The sequence below is a fragment of the Xenopus laevis genome, chromosome 5L (genome assembly GCF_017654675.1).
Source record: "Xenopus laevis strain J_2021 chromosome 5L, Xenopus_laevis_v10.1, whole genome shotgun sequence".
In the NCBI taxonomy this organism is placed as follows: Eukaryota; Metazoa; Chordata; class Amphibia; order Anura; family Pipidae; genus Xenopus; species Xenopus laevis.
In genome coordinates, this window is record NC_054379.1 from 73,335,625 (window position 1) to 73,352,634 (window position 17,010).

Here is a 17,010-nt window from a genome sequence, read left to right on the forward strand (position 1 = left end):
TTGGTTGGACCTTGATTTTGTATATTCTGTCTGTGAATATTGTTTTTACCTGGGTTATTGTTTTTAGATGTCAATTAAAATTCCTTTTTCTAAACACTCACCTGAGAGATGGCAGATTTTATCACATTTTTATCAACGTCGCCAAAAACAGTAAAAAAGAAAAAACAAAAGAAAAGTTTTACATCAAGTAATATATTTATTTATATATATATATATTATAAGATCAGTGTTTTGGGTCTTTATCGTACAGTCTTGCAAGAAGTGTAGCACTTAAAAGAGGCTTTTGAGAGATACTGCTTTGGCTGATAAGACGTCCATCAGGCAAAACCTAAAGTATAACATACAATCAAAAACCTGTATTAATAAACAGACTAAAATACAAATCAAATACATGTATTAATAAACAGACTTTTTATCATGTCAGTAATTACTAACAGCATATAATAATTTGTGACCAGAGGATGTAAAATATAAAGCATTTAGGAGGAATGTAAAACACCATTAAAATTTACAACATTTTGCACAAAATTGCAGCAGGTGCTGCAGTTTTTGGGAAAAATGTTGCATTGTAGGTAAAAAAAATTACATCTCGTTTTGTTCATTATATTCATTAGGGCTTATCAATGAGTTTCAATGATACAGTGTAAGTTTCAAGCCTAACTCAAATAATATTATTAGTCATTTCTAATCACAATCACTCATATTTAGCTTAACATTTATTTCAGCATACAGTAACTTTCATTTTAGCCTTAAAATATCACAACCCCTGTCATATTTGTAACTTCCTTGCTGCCGATATCAATTTTTTTAATGCAATTCTGAAATGTAATCATCTGTTCATTGAAAGAAAAAAATATAGCCAGACACACACATATTTACCTGAAACATTCCTGCAGCCAGTTTAATTTCGCTTAACAAAACTTCTGGAAATACAAAAGAACTGGAAAAATTACCACTCAGAGAAAAATAATCAAACTTGGTCGATGCTGTTTCAACAGGTAACCCACAGGTTTTCAAGTCAGTATTTAAGCACTTTAACAAAGTGCAAACCTGAAATGCAGACATAAGAAAAAACATTTATCAGGGCGACTATGCCTTGCAGAATCAATAATATGTATAATAAAATGTCAGGAATTGAAAACACGGTATCATAGCCCTTGGCAAGGTTGCTGAACAGGGTAGTGTCAAGTATAAAAGAAAAAAAAAACTACAAAAATACACAGCCTGGCAATGACACCATGGAAGTTAAATAGCTTTTTTAATTTTTCATATAAAAACTTTTATATGAATCCTGAAACTGTGGCAAACTGTACACCTCCCAGCTACCCTGTGCAGTGTTACTGAAAATAACCATCCCTTTTGAAATATTTTATATTCTATACTCTTATCGTGGAAGCAAAATTATTCTGGAATTTATTCTATTCAATACATAATACTCGGAAATGTAGGATATCACACTGTACTTGCTGGCTTTAGCTGCAGATACACTTGTTGTCATGCTTGAAGCAATACTCTTCTACTGCTACTACTACTATTTCCAACATTTTATGCCATTGTAGGATATGTAATCCTCATAACTAGTGATGAGCAAATCTGACCCATTGCCCTATTCCTTTTTGATAGTAAGTAAGTGTAGATATCATAATATTTATACAATTATAAACTAATTAATAATGTATTAATATAGTAACTTTTTATGGAGTTCTGATGTTCCTACTTGCATTTGCACTACTGCTGGTGCAACTAGAGCACAACAGAGTTATTGTTACCAAACACAAACTAATTGGATATTAAATGAAATTAAGTTGTGTCCCACAATATGTATGACAAGTGCCCTTTCTCAACTAAAAGGAACCAGGGAAAAATTGCAATCGAAAGATATACACTGGTAACTAGCTTGAATGCCCCTTGCTACTTATTGAAGATATAGAATATGTAAAAGGAAAACACTTTTAGTAAAGAACGATCTATACAGCTCACATTAGGTAAAATTAAAACTTTTTTTTAATTAGTTAAAAAAAAACATTGAAAATTCTAAACCATTATCAAGAGCATTCCTGGTGAGTAATATGTATAATTTTGGGTCAGCAATATGTGTGATTAGTTGCTCCACTTGCATATTTGGTCTCAAGTGACTCAAGACTGGAACCCTACTGCCAGACTTCAACAGGGAATTATTGTCTGGTTCAATAGCAGTACTCTTATTAAAGGGGTTGTTCAGCTTTGAGATAACTTTTAGTATGATGTAGAGAGTGATATTCTGAGACAACTTGCAATTTGTTTTCATTTTTTATTATTGAAGGTTTTTGAGTTATTTAGCTTTTTATTCAGCAGCTCTTCAATTTGCATCTCTAACAATTTGTTAACTAGGGTCCAAATTACCTTAGCAACCTGCATTGATTTGAATTAGAGATAAGAATATGAATAGGAGAGGCCTGAATAGAAGGATCAGTAATAAAAAGTAACAATAACAATACATTTGTAGCCTTACAGAGCGTTTGTTTTTTTAGAAGAGAGTCAGCGACGCCCATTTGAAAGCTGGAAAGAGTCAGAAGAAAAAGGCAAATAACCATAAAACTATAAAAAATAAATAATGAAAACCGAAAAGTTGCTTAGAATTGGCCGTTCTATAACATAATAAAAGTTACCTTAAAGGTAAACCATCCTTTTAATATAGCGTTGATATGCTGCAGTCCTTTAGAGAAATTGTTCATTCGTCATGGACTAGCAAATTAATTCAAGCATGGATCAAGGCCAAATGGTTATAAAGATGAATTGCTAATTATTCACACCAACATCTAAATTGTCAAAACTCTATGGGAGTTGGATTTTGTAACAGGTATTTACACAGCCTCTAACATTAACTTGGAGCAGTGTGATTCTAGATTGCATATCACCTAGATGCTTTGAAACACAACCCTTTGAGTGTAACCTTCTTATAATGAATTGTATAAGGTATAGCTGGCGATAGGAACAGTTTGGGGCATTTTTATCAAGGGTCAAATTTCGAATTGAAAAAACGTTGAATTCGAATTCAAAAAGATCAACCGAAATTAAGTCTAAGTTTTTTTTGGTCAAATAGGTCCGTTTTCGATCAAATAGGTCCATATTTTCCCGAATTAGAATTGTGCAAATCGGGGCCCATTCATTAAGTTTGAGTGAAGGAATAGAAGAAAAAAAACTTCGAATTTCAAAGTGTTTTTTTTGCTACTTCGACCATCAAATGGGCTACTTCGACTTCGAATTGAAGGATTCGAACTAAAAAACGTTCGACTATTCGACCATTCGATAGTCGAAGTACTGTCTCTTTAAGAAAAAACTTCGACCCCCTAGTTCGCCACCTAAAATCTACCGAGCTCAATGTTAGCCTATGGGGAAGGTCCCCATTGGCTTGCCTAACTTTTTTTGGTCGAAGGATAATAATTCGATCGTTGGATTAAAATCCTTCGAATCGTTCCATTCAAAGGATTTAATCGTTCGATCGAAGTATTTGCGCAAAGTCCTTCGACTTCGATATTCGAAGTCGAAGGATTTTCATTCCCCAGTCGAATATCGAGGGTTAATTAGCCCTCGATATTCGACCCTTGATGAATTTGCCCCTTAGAGTCCACCAATTGACTCCAATTGTTCTAGGAGGTCCCCCATAGGCTAAAACAGCAATTTGGCAGGTTTTAGATGGTGATTGGTCGAAGACAGTACATAATATATTTCGATATTCACATTTTTTTCAAATTCGAATTTGGATTGTTCCCTAGTCGAAGTACACAAAAAATAGCTTGAAATTTGAATTTTTTTTCTCTTGAAAATTCACCTAGACCTTTGATAAATCTGCCCCTTAGTAAATGCTTCTGCTGATTGGTTGATATGGGTTATTGCATCTGGACCAACATAGGTTTTTTTTAATTATATAACCTTATAGGGGGAAAACATTAGCTCCATTTGACCAATGTGCTTATAGACTACTCGTCAGAAATGATTGCATTTTGTGAATTTTGTACATTTTAAATAGAATGCTTTAATTATCAATAAAAGTTATATTTTAATTGTATCTAAAAGCAAAAATCATATGCTGCTTGTGTATTTTTTTCTTGTCAGGACTAGTTCTACCTGCAGTCCCAAACTGGCAAGCTGTGGGTTCTGGCAAAAGCTGAGGGGCTGCTGTAAGATGCCATAGACAGTCACTATTTATTGGGCGTTTGGGGCTGTTTGGGCCTCTGTGTACTAAAATTAAGGGCCTATTTTAATTCCCAGCTTTGGACATGTGTTTGTATCTGCTTAATTTATTTAAATACTGTAACTGATACAGTGTCTTTAATTAGAAGTGAAGATGGTTCTCCATCCCATGGCAGTGTCATACTTACATTACTTAAATTATTTACATTTATACAGTTAATTTATACAGTTCCTCAAAACAAACAAGAAATATCACCTGCATATAGCATTTTGCTTCCACTGTATGAAGACCATTGAAAACACCAAGTACATACACCTCATCAATTATCTTCTCCAATATTGAGTAAGTTAAGTGGCAGCAGAAATTATTTTGACAAAGAGTGTAATTTCCCTGTGGCTCAGTGAGTTTGGTAAAGGTGTATTCATCTGCAAACAAATGTCCACTAAAAACATTGAGTCCAGGGGAATATTTGTCAATGCTGTTGGCATAAAGGCTCCAGTTGGGAGTAAAGAATGTTGAGGAATTTCGTGGATGTGCACTCAACTCAGAGAGTATAAGGTGGCCGTCCTCAGTGTCCATGTTATAGTAATATGGCCCAATGCTTTCTGGTGAGTAAATCCCACTGCCTGAGAAGAAAGTTCAAGGATATATATAGTCAGTGTACAAAATGGTTGTTATTTGTCAAAAAGTACTCTTATTTAAAAGAAAAACATTTTCTGAATAGGCAGTGTAAAATATGAGACATGCTCCCTCAGATATTCTCATTATCTGGCAATATATGATGATAATGAAAATACAAATATAATAACAGCAGCTAAAGAAAAAAGAACTTGGCTAAAAGTTTTGAACTGAACTCACTATACCATCCCAAAGGTAGATCAACTGATTACAGTAATAATCCTTGTCTCTGAAGTGGTATCCATTATCTCCGAGGGGCAGATTTATCAAGGGTCGAATTTCGAGGGTTAAAAAACCCTCTAATTCGACCTTCAAATAACGAATCTGAAGGATTTTAGCGCAAAAGGTTGGGTCGAACGATCGAATAAAAATTGTTCGATCGAACGATAAAATCCTTTGAATCGAATGATTCGAACGATTTTAATCGATCCATCGAATGATTTTTATTCGATCAAAAAAAACGTAGAAAAGTGCTCTGGAAGGTCCCCATAGGCTAACATTGCATTTCGGTAGCTTTAATGTGGAGGAGTACGAAGTCGAAGTTTTTTTTAGAGACAGTACTTTGATTTTCAAATGGTCGAATAGTCTAATGATTTTTACTTTGAATAGTTCGAATCATTCGATTCGATCGAATTTGCCCAATTTGATGGTCGAAGTACCCAAAAAAATACTTCGAAATTCAAATATTTTTGCATTCAAACTATTCACTCGAGCTTAGTAAATCTGCCCCCTAGTCTTTCTTTTCTTGGTTAGCCCTTTGTGTTCTTTTTTTGGTTATAGCCCTTTAAGTTCTGCCACTGTACAGCGTAATGTGGATCTCTATCAAGTTGCAAAATAATAAATTCCTAAAAAATATATATTTTACTTACCTGTCATTCTCATGCTGGTATTATGAAGGTTGGCAGCAAGTAGATTAACTCCCATACCCATAGCCCATGCTGAATGAAATTCTATAGCAGTAAAAAGTGGTAGGATATTTAACCATCCTGTGGTATACAGTATAGTATCTACTTTGTGATCGACAACTAGAGATGCTGCTGGCTGGTAGAACAGTATATCGAAGCAGATAAAGATTCCAAACTTTCCAAATGGTGTCTCAAAGGTTACCAGCTCGGGTTCAGGTGGTACATTAAACTGGCCCTCAAATGAATAAAGGTTGTACTGCAAAATAAATTTTAATTGCATTTACAATTTATTCATCTAAAATAAATAATATACCTTATTAAGGCTTATCAAATCTGGTTATGGTCTGTAGTTAACTAATCAGAGGCAGCATGGGAAGATTAAATTAACATCACTTGGCAGGCTCTGAGACAGAGATTCATTCTTGCATTGTAATTACTGTACTATGCATATTTTATAATATTTAAGCTTTCAGTTATTGTAACATAGTACAGTAGCATCATGTAAAGTGTTTTCAGAGGAGCATGAATTGAATGCTTTGCCCTAAATGTATCTATGCTTGACATTTCTCATTAGTGCCATTTTAGCCAGACACCTGAGAGCATGGGGAGGCTTTGAGAAGACGTTAGAGGCAAAGGCATTAGAGGCCATATATAACAGGTAAAGGGGAATCTTTTTCAGATAGAAAAGAACAAAGAGACTACTCTTTTAGATTTAGGAATGGAGTTTTCACATGAAGTAATGCAAATGATTCTTCAAGGTGAGGGAATGCTCTTTTGGGTAATGTTGTGATGGCAGATTCTATAAGTGCATTTAGGAGTGGCTTGGATGACATTTTTATATTATTATAGCTCTGTATATAGTATGTATATGTAAGAGTGTAACATTTTGCGCAAAAAATAATCCTTCGATTGAACGATTAAATCCTTCGAATCGAACGATTCGAAGGATTTTAATCCATCGATCGAAGGATTATCCTTCGACCAAAAAAACTTAGCCAAGCCTATGGGGACCTTTCCCATAGGCTAACATTGGGTTCGGTAGCTTTTAGGTGGCGAACTAGGGGGTCGAAGTTTTTTCTTAAAGAGACAGTACTTCGACTATTGAATGGTCGAATAGTCGAACGATTTTTAGTTCAAATCCTTCGATTCTAAGTCGTAGTCAAAGGTCGAAGTAGCCCATTCGATGGTCGAAGTAGCCCAAAAAACACTTCGAAATTCGATGTTTTTTTACTTCGAATCCTTCACTCGAAGTTAATGAATTGGCCCCTCAATGTTATATAATACACAAAACCCATGAATATCTTGTAAATTATATCCTTATAAACGGTGAGTACTGATGTATTCAGTTATAACCAGTGAGTAGTGATGCTATTTCTGTCACATGACTCACTGAATCTTGTGTATTATAATAAATAAAGCACCCCGTTGCAAAATATGAGGATATTAGAAGTTACCTCGGAGTTCCATGACCTGTATAAAAACATATATGGTCATGAAACGCCTCTGTAACTTATAATATCCTTATAATTTACAAGAGAGGGTACTTTACTCACTATATATTTTATCTAAAGTTGACTGGCACCCAGGCATTGACTGACTTATGGTTGTGCATTCCACCATTGGCTGACATATATATATATATATATATATATATATATATATATATATATATATATATATATATATATACATACATACATACATACATACATACATACATACATACATACATACATATATATATATATATATATATATATATATATATATATATATATATATATATATATATATATATATATATATATATATATATATATATATATACATACATACATGAGAACTATAATCTGCAATGCTTTGGACTGAGGGTTTCTGGATAATGGATCTTTCCATTACCCAGAAGAATTTTTTTGCCGCCAACATGCAGCTTAGTTAGGATCAAGTACAAGATAGTGTTTTATTATTACAGAAAAGGGAAATAATTACACGCTGGGGATAATAAATATAATTAATATAATTTGGAATGCCTGAACTTCATAAACAATTGTCTTTTTATTTTTTTTACCCCAAATTAACTTTGTAACTCTGTAACATATTACCATATAAAAAAGTGATTGGTGATGCAGAGAGGCATACATTATACTTTATTTCGAAAATAAGAGTAGAGCAATTATTCTTTCTATTGAAGTGAATTTTATAATATCGTCATACTATAAAAGATTTAAAAGTTTCTAGCAATCTTATTAACAAAGAAAAAAAATCCACATACCTTGTGGTACCGTGCCACCAATCTTCCATCAGAATCAAAGACAACAGCAGTATTGTAAAAGAAATGACCATCTTCTGGGCATCCCACACTGGATACGTTGCATGGCTTTTTATCACCAATACTTGCAACCACATAAATAGAATTGTTTTTTGCTATACAGCTTAGTCTTGTTTGAACCGGAGCTCGTCCAAACCTACAAACCATAAAAAAGAAGTCAACCTGGAGAAATTTCTCTTGGCGAAAATACCCTATTGTGCTCTTAGTGAATTGGAGAATTTTCATTGGAGAAAGTTCACCTGCAAATTTACGCCAATGCAAAGAGAATTTTAACTACAAAGTTAATTCTCCTAAACGTAGGAGCAGATTTATCAAGGTTCGAAGTGAAAATTCGAATTCGAGTTTTTTTTATGGCCAAAACTGTCAAATTATTAGGGAATTATTAAAATTTGATTCAAGTTTTTTTTTAAAATTCAAGTTAAATTTTTGAAATTTATCATACACTGGCCCTTTAAGAACTCAAATTCGACTATTTTCCATCTTAAACCTGCCAAATTGCTGTTTTAGCCTATGGAAGATGTCCTGGGTCAATTTGGAGTTGTTTGCAGCCTTCTTGATATTTTTTTGGAAATAAAAGCTGAATCGAGTTTTTAAAATTTGAATTGAATTTGATTCAAATTTGGGGGGCGATCCTATTCACCTGACTTTGAAAAATTAGATTTTTTAAAATAATTTTTGATTGGTCAAATTTCGAGTTTGGGAGTTTATGGGGGTTTTAAATAACTCCTATAATTCTCTAAATTCTACCCTTGATAAATCTGCCCCTTAAGGTGTTATTTACTAAGCTCCGAATACCTGAAATCTGAAAAATTCATGATTTTTTGTGTTATGATAGGCTTTTAAAAAAAGCACGAATTTTTCAGAATTTATTAAACCCCGAGGGCTAAAAAGCCAGAATATAAAAACATGGCATCTCAAACCTGCCAAGGTTGCATAAAAGTCAATGGGAACACTCCCATTGATTTTTGGTTGTGTCAGGGGTTTCGAGCAATTCCACAATGTTTTCAGAGCTTTCGGGTGAAAACTCAGAAAAAAAATCATGAATATCTGAGCTTTTCCCGCAAAGGTAATTTTTGGGAAAATGTAATAATAAATAAGCGTTAAAAACAGCAGCCTGTATTGAGATAAATTCGGACCTTGATAAATAACCCCCTTAATGTATTCTCCTTTTAGTAAATTAGCAATGTTGAGAGAAATCTTAATTTTTGGTGAAACGACACCAAATTTTTTTCACATTCACCCTTTAGTATGTGTGCCTAGAAATGAGATATTCCTTCTGTAATTCCACAAACTATGATTACGTTTTTTTTGCAGCACTATGATCAGAGGCCTTTGGCTAGTGTACTTTTTATGTCACTCCAACAAGTAATGGTTCATGAAGTTCAGTTGGTTGTTGAAGTCTCTGGCTTCTTATTGAAGAAAAAGAACATAGGGAGTTAGGAATAATAAGAGTAATCATTCATAAACCGGTACCATTTCTTTGCAAGATGTTATTGATTTCTTCTATATGTACCTTTCAGGGTCAAAGCAAGGTATCCAATTAACTTCAGGATCTGGAATATCTTCAAGGAAAGGATATATACTTTCCCTAGTAAATACCCAACCATATATGCCATCTTCTGGAGTGACAATTATATGTGCGCCCTAAGAATGAAGCAACATGATACAATTCAATATATAACATACTGAAGATCTGAAAAGAACAGATTGTATTTTTATTCTTTTTTTACGTTTATTTTGTTTTATGAACTCAAAAAATGCCATACCATGCTGTCCCTAAAGTTAATAAAGTATATGGATAGGTAGATAGATACTTCATACTGTCTTTTTTTATTATTAAAAGTAATAGGTTCACTTTTAGTATGTTATAGAACAGCCAATTATAAACAAATTTTCAATTGGTCTTCATTATTTTTTTTTATAGTTTTTTAAATTATTAGCCTTTTTCTTCTGATTCTTTCCAGCTTTCAAATGGGGGTCATTGATCACTTCCATCTAAAAAGCAAATGCTCTGTCAGGCTACAAAGATAAATTCAAAGACCCTGACAAGCAGATCGCTGAAATTGCAAACTGGAGAGCTGCTGAATAAAAAGCTAAATAACTCAAAAACAAATAAATAATAAAACATGAAAAACAATTTCAAATTGTCTCAGAATATCACTCTCTACATCATATTAAATGTTAAGTCAAAGGTGCACAACCACTTTAAAAATAATTTCCAGAATTTTTGTAAAATATGAAAATATGTGGATTTGCAAAGTTGCTCTAGCGTTAATTCGTCAAGCAAAGTGAAGTTACGATAGTGATGCCTAATTTGCATACGGCGCCAAGTTAAAGTACAATGGACGTATATGCAGCATAAACTACATTACACTACAAAAGCCTGGGAAACATTCATTAAATAAAATAGATGTCTTATATTGCCCTACATATGCGCCCACTGTATAGTTTAGGTGCCATATGTTAGGAAATGTAGGGGGGAAGGAGGGTACCCCAAAAAATGTAAATGACACCAGCGTTTTTTGGGACTTAGAAAAAATTTCAACTATTTTTGAAGATCCTCCTATCTACTCTATTGCACTTTGCCTGGTCTGACCTGGCGAAGTCAAGTCTGGCGCAAGAGGTAACGTTCAGTAAAATCTGCAAATTACTGAATTAGCGTAGTTACGTCCCTTCTTCAGTACGCAACTTCACCTGGCGTTAGGGTGCGAAGTAGCGCTAGAGTATTTCTACTTCACCAGCGAATTTACACCAGCACCCGTTAGTAAATCGGCAAAGTGCCAAAATGACATCATGCTGTCGAATTTTCACTGGCGTTAACCACTTTGCCCTTTAGTAAATTTCCCCCTTAATTTCCACAAAAACGTTGAATTTCGTCTTTATACATTAACCAGGGAACATACATCTTTTTTTTTAAAAAAAAAAAATTTTTACCTTAACTTAAGCCTTGGCTTTTTGATGACACACACAGTGGGAGTGGAATTCAAATAACAGACAGACAGGCAGAGGCAGTACAACTATTATATTACTTATTACAAATATTTGTTCATCTTTCTGTAAGTACAGAACCTGGTTCTTCTTGTGAACAAACTCTGCCTCAAACAGGCCCTAGACAGACAAAGCAGCCAGCCAGCCACCACGGGCACCAGTCCAACAGGTCCAGGCACTTCTGCAGTCCAAATCCAAAAGCCAGACCCAGCCCTGGAGATATGCGCGGAGCCAGTGACGTCACCGGCGTCACGTGAGCAGGAAGCAGCGGAGCACGTAACACACGTCACGTGACGCACTGACTGGCACCGCACTCCGCACATCACAGGACAAGTCAGGGGCGGCAGCCAGGCAGCAGTCAGTAGGAGATGGGAACTGACTTAAGGTGAAAAGCGCCGGTGCAGGCGCATTACACGCAGCGCATATTTAAATTTTTTTGTAATTTTGCCGCCTGAGGCGAGATTCTCAGGCAGCCTCATTATAGAAGCGCCCCTGTGTGAGTGCTGTTGCTTTTCTTTATATTTATGCTATATAGTGATGTCCAGACATCCAGGAAACTGAGTGCAGCGCTGGAGAATTGAAGAAGGAGGATATGGGGTGCCGTTTGTCCCAAATACATTCTGTGTGCAAAACTATCCCTAATACACAGAATGAATGTCTCTCATGTTATATAAGTATTTGTGACCATACAAAGATAAAAAAATATACAAAAGACTAATTTCTATTAAAGAATGAAAACAAAATCTGGTTAGTGCACAAAAGGATGTCATTATATTGCAAACTCCATTCTGTACATTTTAACAAGCAATCTGTCGCACAAATGTATAACCTCTATGTAACGGATGCACTAATGTGCAAAGTTACTTACAGAATGAATTATGTAAAAAAAACTTGGACAAAATATATAATAGTGTAACTAACTAGTGCATGTCAAGCTAGATTTGAATGACAAAATAGATATTTGTGAGAGAAAGCAAAATGTTATAGTACAGGATTCATTCTTTCCACAAAATGAAAGTTTTGTTTCACAAAACAGATAAGATATAGATTCTGTCAGTCACGTTCCTTAACCAATAAGAACAAAGCTTATTGCCATATACAAACAAGATGAGAAGTGGCCAGCTCTGCTCCACATGGCTAAGGCAAAGTATCTGGCCTGCTATAGAGGGCGCCCAGGTTCATGATTGGAAGTTCTTACAAAAAGAGATATAATGCTGCACTGATAATGATTGTAGAGAAAGAAAAGTATGCAAAACCAAATCATTTTAGGTGATATGGCTATTCTTATTGTAGTAAAATATTGGTAAAACAAGTCAACCACAATACATTTTAGGGGCCTGAAAGACATCTCTGACTGTGTCAGACATCTCATCTGCATTGTGGTAAAAAACATGGCAACTGTAGTCATTAATGACCCCTAAAGTCTATGTAGTACAATGTGTAGCCTTGGTGATTAGGGTTAGTGATGAGCCAATAAATTCGCTGAGAACTACCACATTTCACTGCAAGCAAATTAATTTGCTGGCAAAAAATCTGCCGTCAAAAATTCCGCTGCATCAAAATGAAAAATTGGCGCTAGTAAAATTGACACACACATTAAAATTATTCAGACGCCCATTGACTTTAATGCATTTGGACCGAATAGTTGCACGTAGTAGCTCGCATCAAAATTGACACGGGTCAGAATTATCTTGACGCCCATTGCATTTTGCGAATTTTTGCTGTTTTGAGAATTTCAAGGCACAGATTTGTCCATCACTAATTAGGGACATTGAATAATTAATACTGTCAAATCTGAACTGCGGAGTTCCTTGCCCAGCAGCAATCCAGGTGCATGTCATACAATAATATAATTAGAAAAACAGTATTTTAGAGTGAGTTCAGAATTTTTCAACAAGACTGTGCTGCTGAACTCCATCCACCAGTCGGTCATTCAGCTGTTTTACCAGATTAATCCATATGGGAAAACTTCACTTATGAGTAGTCTCTGCTCACTCACAAACTGTTACACTGCTTTTGACAAAGCGGCCATAGTGATGAAATGGAAACTACCAACAAACTGTTTATAACCCTACTCATACTATACAGACAGTGAGTCCCCAGTGTCTGGAGTGGAGAGGTTGCCAAACAAGCAGATCTTGCCCCAGTATGGACACTGGGTGATGTTCGTCTGATCCGATTGTGGGCCCTAGGGACCACTTGGTCTTTTGACAGCTTTTATTGGCCAGTGTATGTCCACCTTTAGTCAGCCACTCCAGACACTGGGGATACAAACACAGTCTGTATAGTATGATGTGTGGGCCTTATAAGCAGTTTCTTAGTCACATAGTTAGCTGTAGTTTAACTACTACATAACTTCCATTTCATCACTATGGCAGCTTTGTCAAAAGCAGTGTAACAGTTTGTGAGTGAGCAGAGACTACCCATGTGTGAATGTTTCCCATTGGATTAATCTGGTATATGTGGCTCAGTAAAGCAGCTGAGTGACCCACTGGCGGGTGGAGTTCAGCAGCACAGTCTTGTTGCAAAAATGTGAACTCACACTAAGGAAAATATTATATATGTATTATGAGTGGCTGCTTATAAGACCTACACATCATACTATACAGAATATGTGTGCACATGATCAGTACCACAGCTGTGTCTAAAACTATTATGCAGTAGTTGAACTACAGCTAACTAGAGACGTCTCATAAGACCCACTCATTATACTATACAGAATATGTGTGCATATTTCCAGTCTACGGTTGCCGCCTTTTTTTTTCAGCAAAAATGGACATGGGGTGGGCTAGTGATGTAGGGGGGCAGTGCAGGAGACATCAGGGGCGGGACTGATTATGTAGCAATCAGCGATTGTCATTATACTTCAGTGTCCTGTTTGGAAATCCAGACTTTTCACCCGGGCAGCCCTTCCAAAAACCGGGATGTCCGGAAATCTGGACAGGTGGTAACCATAGATCAGTCCCACATCTCTGGCTAAACATATTATGTAGTAGTTAAACTATAGCTAAGCACATTATAAAGAGACTGCTAAAACCGGTGCAAGATTACAGCTAGGAGGAGACATTGGAGTCTAGCAATCATATACAAAGCTTATTACTGACTCTGAGGGGCAGATTTATCAAGGGTCGAGGTGAATTTTCAAATGAAAAAAATTTGAGTTTCGAGCTATTTTTGTGTACTTCGGCTAGGGAATAGTCCAAATTCGATTTGAAAACAATTTGAAAATTCGATTATCACATTTTATCATGTACTGTCTCTTTAAAAATTCGACTTCAACCATTCGCCATCTAAGATCTGCCGAATTGCTGTTTTAGCCTATGGGGGACCTGCTAGAACCTATTTGGAGTCAATTGGTGACTTTGAAAAATCTAAGTTTTTTTTAGGAAAAACTTTGAATTGAATAAGATCGAATGCCTTATTCATTTGATTCATACAATTCAAATTTGTTCGAATACGGACCTACTCGATCGAAAACTGACCTATTCGCCCAAAAAAAAAAAAGATTTAATTTCGGTTGGTCTTTTTGAATTTCGAAGTTTTTCAAATTCAAAATTCGATAAATATGCCCCTGAGAGTTTGTCAGATGTTATTGAAGGGATATTTAGCCTGTGATGGGTTAGGCTGCAAGATATAATTGTGATAAACTGGCTGGTAGTGGATTCAATGATTCTGCTGTGTTAGTTCAGGCAAAACAGCCAGACAAGCACAGGAACTTCTGGTACATTTATTACAACATGGCAGGTAGGTGTGGCCTGTCCCATTATTGCTCTCAGCTTAGACAGGAAGAGGGAAACATTAGAGGGCGCCCTCTATAGTAGGCCAGATACTATGCCTTAGGGATGATGCAGCCATGTGGAGCAGAGCTGGCAACTTCTAATCTTGTTTGTTATATGGCAATAAGCTTTGTTCTTATTGGTTAAGGAATGTGACTGACAGTATTGGTTCACAGAATGGATATTTTATCTGTTTTGTGAAACAAAAATTTAATTTTGTGGAAAGAATGAATCCTGTACTATAAACTATTGCTTTCTGTCACAAATATCTATTTTGTCATTCAAATCTAGCTTGACATGCACTAGTTAGTTACACTATTATATATTATGTCCAAGTTTTTTTTTACATAATTCATTCTGTAAGTAACTTTGCACATAAGTGCGTCCGTTACATGGAGGTTATACATTTGTGCGACAGATTGCTTGTTAAAATGTACAGAATGGAGTTTGTGATATAATGACATCCTTTTGTGCACTAACCAGATTTTGTTTTCATTCTTTAATAGAAATAAGTCTTTTGTATATTATTTTATCTGTATATAGTCACAAATACTTATATACCATGAGAGACATTAATTATGTGTATTAGTGATAGTTTTGTATACAGAATGTATTTGGGACAAACGGCACCCCATAGGAGGAGTGCTTGTGAGAATCTCTTTTGTATATTAGAAGTAATGTACCTTTGACTATAATATAGTTATTGTAATGTGATGCTTTGCCTTTAGGCAGCAGAGCAGTAGATGTTACTTTCTGATTTGTTGCTATAGCTAACTGCACCTGAACTAAATCAAACATTACCATGTTACCTATATAATTGCTAATATAACCGGACACTCACTCACTCACTCACTGATGCCATTAGCACACAAATGCAATAGTATGCATCCACATTGGTGAATTGTACATAAGTTGCGCTGCTTGCACTTTAGAGGATGATTGCAATGACAAAAGTGCTGCTTTTTGGGTAGGAAACATGACTGAATTTTGCACTTTGTATATTGCATTTACTTCGTAATTAGCCTTATTGTCCAAGGCCCCATGCACCATCTTTGTGATTTATTGTAGTAGATTCTCTCCAAGAGTAGTGCAAACTCCAAAATGTGTGCATTTCACAATTTTTTTTCACACGTTTTTTGTTACCAGAATGTCAGCATAATTGGGTCTGTTGTATAATATCTAGTTATTTAAAAACACTGTTGCAAAATCTGTGCCTATTTGAAGTGTCTGACTGGGTGTCCAGGGCCAAACGGGCTGCAACCACGGACCCCCCCCTTGCAACATCAAGGGCCCCCTCACCCGACATCCACCCTCCATCACCACCCATGCTGCTGCTCCACATTGCATACGTTTTACCTCAACTTGCAGTGAGAGGAAACAAAGAGTAGTGTTGGGGAGTGGAACTTGGTCGACGTGGCCCACTGGGTGTCCCACTTGCCCAAAATGACATTGTCTATTTGTAAATGTCACACTTCGTGTAACTGTGTATTATGTGTATGTTCCAAGAATATGGTAGAAGGCACAAAGGGAGCCCCATCGTTACTGCCTGCTCATTGGAAGGTGCTCACTGGAAGCACATTGCACATTTGATCATGAACACAAATTAATTAATTTTCTATTAATTCAACTTTCCTTCAGTTTAAATTATGTATATCCTGTGCAACAAAAAAGTCAGATTTTGGTGTGTATAAATTATTGATATAGTTACACATCTATCAACATATCTAGCTGGTATATATTAAATAGATTATTAATTTACATATTGTATTTCATTAACAGTTGATACTTAATACAGTTTCTGAAATAACTAATGAATTAGGAATCATTTCATATACAGTACCTGACTTGCTGCAGATTTAATGGCTTTTTCCAGTATATCTAGATTTCTGTTCATTTGCACTAAAGCTTCTTCTGCTGTAACCAGAGTTAAAGAATTTTCTGGAAGTATGACAGCATGCTCATAGACGGCTGCAATAAATTTGTCCAAGCCATGGCTTTGGATGGCACTAAGTAAAATAAAAAGTAGAAAATAGAAACTGATCATGGTGTCTGTCGGCACTTGCACCTAGTTTTAGGTCCTGCAACCAATGTGCAGGGTATTTATGAGAATGTGCTTTGTTACACTGTATGTGCTAGTGGCTCTAAGGTTACAAATGTTCT

The 17,010-nt window shown here is 35.6% G+C and overlaps 1 protein-coding gene across 1 annotated transcript; it reads right to left on the bottom strand.

Annotated features, from left to right (window-relative positions):
* Positions 1-176: 176 nt before the first annotated feature.
* LOC108705431 (pantetheinase) lies at positions 177-17,010 on the bottom strand. The gene is made up of 7 exons (XM_018242308.2): positions 16,691-17,010; positions 9,600-9,730; positions 8,030-8,222; positions 5,722-6,013; positions 4,430-4,800; positions 880-1,050; positions 177-328 (listed from the first exon to the last, which is right to left on the bottom strand). The coding sequence occupies exons 1-7, from the start codon at positions 16,892-16,894 to the stop codon at positions 224-226; spliced, it is 1,467 nt and encodes a 488-aa protein (XP_018097797.2). The 5' UTR covers positions 16,895-17,010; the 3' UTR covers positions 177-223.